The sequence below is a fragment of the Apus apus genome, unplaced genomic scaffold (assembly GCF_020740795.1).
Source record: "Apus apus isolate bApuApu2 unplaced genomic scaffold, bApuApu2.pri.cur manual_scaffold_52_ctg1, whole genome shotgun sequence".
Classification (NCBI taxonomy): domain Eukaryota; kingdom Metazoa; phylum Chordata; class Aves; order Apodiformes; family Apodidae; genus Apus; species Apus apus.
Window position 1 is genome coordinate 41,221 of NW_026248857.1, and position 7,153 is coordinate 48,373.

Sequence of the window (7,153 nt, forward strand, 5' to 3'; positions counted from 1 at the left end):
GCTGCAGTGTTGGGCGTGTAAACAGGGCGGGATCACCCTTGGAAACAAAACATCCTGATCCTCCCTCCGCTCCGGCCACTTCCCCTCTGGATCCTGGCAAATCCCGCACAAAATCCCTTTCAAACTTCACTTTTCACGGCAAACCTGGGGCAGATTGTGGGGGGGGGGGGAAACAAAACAGAAAACACCTGGAAAAGGAGCCAAGCTGGAGGGTTGCTGCCCTAGCTCTGGAATGCCAGAGTGCGTGGGATGAGGCTGGAGAGGAGCCCCGGGAGCTGCTCCCAGGGGCTGGAATTGGCTTTTTATTAATTTATTTTTCCTTTTCCCCTTTGCTTCTATATTTTTCATTATGATTTTTTTTCAGAAGAAGGAGCCATCCATCCCCTTTTCCTGAGCCTGGGAATGGGCGGTGAGTGCTCTCGGCGCGAGTGCTCCCGGCCTCCACCCCATCCTGCTCCTTCATCCCAAAATTCCCAAAGTTTTTTGTTTTTTCCCATACCCACCCCCCCCCCCCCCTCTTCCCACCTCCTCCCCCCTTGGGAATGGGTGAGTTTTGGGAACACTGGGAGACACCAGGGTCTTCCCTGCTCCCTCTTTCCCACTTTTCTCACCCAAAACAAGGCCTTAGATCATCTGCTGGCAGGGAGAGGGATTCATCCCGGGGCTGGAGCAGGTGGGATCCCAGGAATTGGGGCCATCCCCTTGGCAGAGGGGGGAAAAAAAAACACTCAAGGGAGTTTTTTCATCGTTTGAATGGTTCTTTTCTCATTCCTGGACACGGATGGAGCCTCTGGAGCCTCCAGGGCTCCAGGGAAGCAACAAGGGACAACGATTCCCAGGCTAAAATATTTGGCGTTTTTGTTGGTTTTTTTGGTTGGTTTGTTGTTTTTTTTTTTTTTTTTAATATATCCATATAAATATATCTAATGTATCTTAAATTGTTTGGGTTTTTTTTTGGTTTAGCGTCTAATATTTTAATTTTTTTTAATTTTTTTTTTTTGGAAAACCAAGAAGGAATCAATCGTGGATTTGGGATCGTTGGCTCCTTGTTGTTCCTTTCTCTGCCAGATGAATCCATCGGAAAGACCCAAAATTTCCCCTTTTCACCCTAAAGAAGGGCTGCTGTGGGGAGGGGGAGCAGCTCTCCAGCATCTCCCCATTTTGGGGAGAACCCCCCAAGTTTGGCCATTGGGATGTTGCCTTGCTCTGGGGGGGGCGGGGGGCGGAAAGAGAGGGAATTGGCCTTTTCCCTCCCAGTTTAATCCACATTTTTGGTGGGACTCTGCTCCCGGGGTGGAGGGGTTAATGCCTGATTTTGGGGGGGTTAATGCCCAATTTGGGGGAGAAAAAGGCAAAAAATTGATTAAATGAATGGAACCCCCAAAAAAAGCAGCCCTGCCCTCATCCCTGGGGGTTTAATGAGCCCGGGACCCCCCCCAGGACCCTCCCGGGGTGTCCCCCCCCGCCGGTACCAGTTGGAGACAAAATATAGTACTATAAAATAATTTTGTACTGTATTTATTGTGTATAACGATTTTTTTAAAGAATTCTGTACATTTAGTACTTCTGTGTAAATTAAATCGCTCTTTTTAAAAACTGCCCCCGCCTCCCTCCTGCCTTCCAACCCCCCCCCCCCGGGAAATGAAGGGAAATCCAGGGGAAAAAAATACGTTGGTGCCCATGGGGGGGGGGGTCTTGGTCCTGAACCCCCCAGCACCCACCTGCCAGAGGGGCCTGGGAACGAGATCTGGGATCGGATCCCGACCCGTGGGGCTGGGAATGCGATCTGCTCCCAGCCCTCCTCGGCCCCGCCCGGCCCCGGTTCTAATTATTTAATTAATTGTTTAATTTTGGTCTTTCTCTTATGGCACGAGCGCCAACCCGCCCGGCCCGATTATTTATGCTAATTTATGTTAATTTACCCCGCTCCACCTCCCTCCTCCACCCGCCCCGCAGCTCCAGCCCTTTTTTCCCGGCCGCCTCCCAGTCCCGCTCAGATCCCCGGCATCGCCGCGGGGGGACTTTTGACTCCCAGAAAAGTTAATTAAAAATACGTAAAAATACAAAAGAAGACGAAAAGCAACAAGTCCCTTCGGCCGGGACCGCGCGACAGCTTTTTATTTTTTGGGGAAAAAAGACGATTTCCCCACTGGGAAGAGGAGAAACACCGCCCCCCCCCCCCCAGACACTCGAGCCTCTTACCGGGAAGGAGGAAAAAAACCAAATCCCGAGAGTTACTTTTTTGTTTGTCTGTTTTTAATTGATTTTGCGGCATTTCCACTATCCCGAGGAGCCAGGACGGGCAGGGGTCCCGCCGAGCAGCCCACCCGCCCCCTCCCCACCGCAGCGCCCCATGGCTCAGCGCTCCAGCTGAGCCCCCAGCCCCGTTCCAGGCGGTGTCTGTGCCCCGATCCCGCCGGGATGTTCAGCTGGATGCGGCGGCAGCAGCCGAAGCCCCCCGAGGCGGCCACCACGGTCATCCAGGGCCTCAAGACCCTCTACAAGAAGAAGCTTCTCCCCGTGGAGGAATTTTACCGTTTCCACGATTTCCATTCGGCCGCTTTGGAAGATGCGGATTTTGACACCAAACCCATGGTGTTGGTGATGGGTCAATATTCCACCGGGAAAACAACTTTCATCCGGTACCTGCTGGAGCAGGAGATCCCGGGCAGCCGGATCGGGCCCGAACCCACCACCGATTCCTTCGTGGCGATCATGCACGGGGAGACCGAGGGGGTGACCCCCGGAAACGCCCTCATCATGGACCCCCAAAAACCCTTCCGCAAGCTCAATCCCTTCGGGAACACCTTCCTCAACCGGTGAGTGTGGAGACCACCCCCTCCCCCCGCCGCGGCCCCCCCCCCCCCCCCGTCAAAAAAAAAAACAGGAAAAAAAGGGATTTCCCCTCATCCCATCTCTGGGAATGCTGAGATTGACCTGACAAACCCACCGAAAATCGAGCTCTGATCCCCAAAAATCGGACCCCGCTTTTTACCTGACAAATCCCCCCACCCAGTGCCCCCCCCTAAATCGAACCGCTCCCCCCCAAAAAAAATGGGACACCCCCCCCTCCATCCTTCTCTGGGAATGCCGGATTTTACCTGACAACCCCCCACACCCCGTGTCCCCCAGATCAAACCGGGACTCCCCCCAAAAATGGGACACCCCCCCATTCCATCTCTGGGAATGCTGGGTTCCCCCCCCCCCCGCCCCGATTCTTGTCTTTTTCCCCATTTTTGGATATTTTTGGTGACTCGCCCTCCCCCTGCTCAGCCCCCGGGGAGGGTCGGGGGGTGGGGAGGGGGGTGTCCAGTTTGGGGTCATCACTTGGGAATGGGGGGGGCTCCGCTTCCCGCCCCGCGGGGGGGTCGGGGGGGGTATGAGCCAAGCGTCTGGAATGCGGCGACGGAGCCAAAGTCCCGATGTCCTGGAGCCGCCCCCCCCGCCGCCCCCCCCCCGGGGCCGCCTCGGAAAGACGCCGTCAGGACTGGCACAGGGAGGGGCCCCCCCCCATAACCCCCCCCATGGACACAGGGAGGGGCCCCCCCATAACCCCCCCCATGGACACAGGGAGGGGCCCCCCCATAACCCCCCCCCCATGGACACGGGAGGGGGAGGGGTGTTCGGGGGGGGGGATCCTGGGGGTTTGAGTGAGTTCATGGCGGGGTCTGGGGAGGTCTGGAAGGATTCAGAGGGGTTGGGGGGCGTCCGGGGGTGTCTGTGGGGGTGCAGGGGGTTCAGGAGGGGGCTGAGAGGGTCAAGGAGCTTGGGGGGGAGAGGGGAGGCTCAGGGGGTTCAGAGGGGGCCTGGGGGGGTTCAGGAGGGTCCGGGACGTTCAAGAAGAGATCTGAGGGAGTTTGGGGGGGTTCAGGGGGGATTTGGGGGGACCCGAGGGAGGTCCAGGGGTGAGCCGGGGGGTCCGGAGGGTTCAGGGATGGTCTGAGGGGGTTCAGGGGTTTCAAGTCAAGTTCAAGGTGGGCCCGGGGGGGGGTGGGGGCGGGAGGGAGTAGGTGGGTCTGGGGAGGTTCGAGGGTGTTTGAGGAGTTCGGGGGGGGGGTTCCCGAGGGGGGGTTCGGGGGGGCACTAACGCGGCTCCTCCCGCGCAGGTTCATGTGCGCCCACCTCCCCAACCAGGTCCTGGAGAGCATCACCCTGATCGACACCCCCGGGATCCTCTCGGGGGCGAAGCAGCGAGTCAGCCGGGGTACGGGGGGGCCCCGGGGTTCGGGGGGGGGGGTCAGCTGGGGTTCGGGGGAATCAGCCGGGGTATGGGGGGGGGCCCTGGGGTTCGGGGTGGGAGGGAGCCGTGGAGGGGGACCCACCCCTGCCATGGTGGGGGGAAACCAGCCCTCCCCCCCCCCCCCCCCCATTTTGCCTTCCCCCTCCCCCCCCCCCGTGAACCTCCGAGCCGGGACAATCAACCAGGGGGTCCCATGGGGTAGGGGGGTGTCCGGCCCCGCCCCCTCCCACCCCCCCCGGAATTCCCGGGGCTGCCGCCAACTTTCCAGCCCGGCTGTGCGCCCCCCCCCCCCGCCCTCCCCCCTTTTCCTTCCCCGCCCCAAAACCCTCCAGCTCTGCCAAGAGCGCGGGCACCGGCTGCCAAAATGGGCCCGGGAGGTGGGGGGGGCGGCTTGGGGAGCCCCCCCGGGGGTGGGAGGGGGAGAGGAGTGGTCTGAGAAATGGGGGGGGGGTGGGGAAATGGGGGGGGCGGGAATTGGGGGGGGCTGGGGAGAAGTTGAATTCCTGTCTGGGCGCTCCCCACTCTGGTACGTGCAGGGGGGGGGAGGCTGCGGGGGTGGGGGGGTCGGGGTCAAGGATGGGGCTGGGGTCAAGGTCGGTGTCAAGGTGACCAAGGATATGAACGGGGCCAGCAGGGTCGCTCCGGGAGTCGCCGTGTTGCCTTTTTTGGTGGTTTTTTGAGGCTCTTGGGGATGAGGTGGGGGCGGGGGGGGATGGGGGGACACAGCGGGAACACCGGGGGGGGGGGTCGTGCCCCGGGGGGGGGGGGAGGGGGAGGTTTTTGGGCAAGAGAATGGGGGGGCAGAGCAAGACTCCAATAGGAGGAACCTGTATGGGGGGGAGACGTTAGGGGTGGGATTCAGGTCGGGGTGGAGGTTGGGATTTGGGATTGGGGTGGGGTTGGGATCAGGGTTGGGATTGGGGATGTGTTTTGGGATTAGGGTTGGGTTTCAGGTGGGTTTGGGGGATGAGGGTTGGATTCCAGTCCCTGCAGACCCCTCCAGGGGGATAATTCACCCCCCTGAGCCCCCCCCGGGGATCCCCCAATTCCCCCCTCCCAGGCTATGACTTCCCAGCCGTGCTCCAGTGGTTCGCCGAGCGCGTGGACCTCATCATCCTCCTCTTCGACGCCCACAAGCTGGAGATCTCGGACGAGTTCTCCGAGGCCATCCGAGCCCTCAAGGGCAACGAGGACAAGATCCGGGTGGTCCTGAACAAGGCGGACATGGTGGAGACGCAGCAGCTGATGAGGGTCTATGGGGCCCTGATGTGGTCCCTGGGGAAGGTGTTCAACACCCCCGAGGTTCTGCGCGTCTTCATCGGGTCCTTCTGGGCCGAGCCGCTCCTCAACGCCGAGAACCGGCGGCTCTTCGAGCTGGAGGAGCACGACTTGTTCCAGGACATCCAGAACCTGCCCCGAAACGCCGCCCTGAGGAAGCTCAATGACCTCGTCAAGCGGGCACGGCTCGTCAGGGTGAGTGCCCAGCGGGGTCCTCCTTGGGGTTCCTCATGGACCCAATGGGGCCAAGGGGATACCAGGACTCCCTGGGGTTCTCCAGGGGGCATCGGGACCCTTGGGTCTCCCCACCTCTGGAGAAGGATCCGGGCAGTTTGGGGTCCCCTCCCCGCCCCAGGAGGTGGCCCAGGGGCTCCCTGGGCCCTGCTGGCTCCCAGCCACCCCAACAACGTCCCCATTGCCAAGGGGGGGACGTCACCGTGTCCCCCCCACCCCCCATCCTGTGTCTGGCTTCCTCGTTAAGGGCTTCCCGTGAGGTCGTGTCTTCCGGCCTTGGGATTACGGGATAATTAATGAGCCCCCCCGCCCTCCAGCCTTATCGCATCCGGCCACCTGGGGCCACGGCCCCTTTGCCACCTCCCCAGGGATGGGGTGGGGCGGGAATGGGATGGGGAATGGGAATGGGGCGGGAATGGGATGGGGAATGGGAATGGGGGGGGAATGGGGGGGCCGGGCCGGCTCGGCAGCTCCCGCCGCCCCCCCAGGTCCACGCGCACATCATCAGCCGCCTGCGCAAGGAGATGCCCTCGGTCTTCGGGAAGGAGCACAAGAAGAAGCAGCTGATCTCCAAGCTGCCCCTGCTCTTCGCCCGCATCCAGCTGGAGCAGCACATCCCGCCCGGCGACTTCCCGGACTGCGCCCGCATGCAGGTGGGGGGCAGGGCCGGGGTGCTGACCCTGTCCCGGGGACCCATCGGGATCCTGTCCCCGTCCCGCACATTCCCGGTGGATCCCGTCCCGCACATTCCCGGTGGATCCCGTCCCGCACGTCCCCGGTGGATCCCGTCCCGCACATCCCTGGGGATCCTGTCCCGCACCCCCCGGGGCTCCCGTCCCTGTCCCGCACATCCCCGGTGGATCCCGTCCCGCACATCCCCGGTGGATCCCGTCCCGCACATCCCCGGTGGATCCCGTCCCTGTCCCGCACGTCCCGGGGGATCCTGTCCCGCACGTCCCCGGTGGATCCCGTCCCGCACGTCCCCGGTGGATCCCGTCCCGCACATCCCTGGGGATCCCGTCCTTGTCCCGCACATCCCTGGGGCTCCCGTCCCGCACATCCCCGGGGCTCCCGTCCCTGTCCCGCACATCCCCGGGGCTCCCGTCCCTGTCCCGCACATCCCTGGGGCTCCCGTCCCGCACCCCCCGGGGCTCCCGTCCCTGTCCCGCACCCCCCGGGGCTCCCGTCCCTGTCCCGCACGTCCCCGGGGCTCCCGTCCCTGTCCCGCACATCCCCGGGGCTCCCGTCCCGCACATCCCCGGTGGATCCCGTCCCGCACATCCCCGGTGGATCCCGTCCCGCACATCCCCGGTGGATCCCGTCCCGCACATCCCCGGTGGATCCCGTCCCCGTCCCGCACATCCCCGGTGGATCCCGTCCCTGTCCCGCACGTCCCGGGGG

At 62.5% G+C, this 7,153-nt stretch overlaps 1 protein-coding gene across 1 annotated transcript in view; it reads left to right on the top strand.

The window, feature by feature from the left end:
• Positions 1-1,986: 1,986 nt before the first annotated feature.
• Positions 1,987-7,153, top strand: part of LOC127396283 (EH domain-containing protein 2-like) — a 5,901-nt gene continuing 734 nt past the window's right edge. The window contains exons 1-4 of the mRNA XM_051643902.1: positions 1,987-2,819; positions 4,107-4,204; positions 5,301-5,713; positions 6,241-6,505. Of these exons, the coding sequence (XP_051499862.1) occupies positions 2,422-2,819; positions 4,107-4,204; positions 5,301-5,713; positions 6,241-6,505 (1,174 nt within the window). The 5' untranslated portion in view covers positions 1,987-2,421. The remainder of the gene's footprint in view (positions 2,820-4,106; positions 4,205-5,300; positions 5,714-6,240; positions 6,506-7,153) is intronic.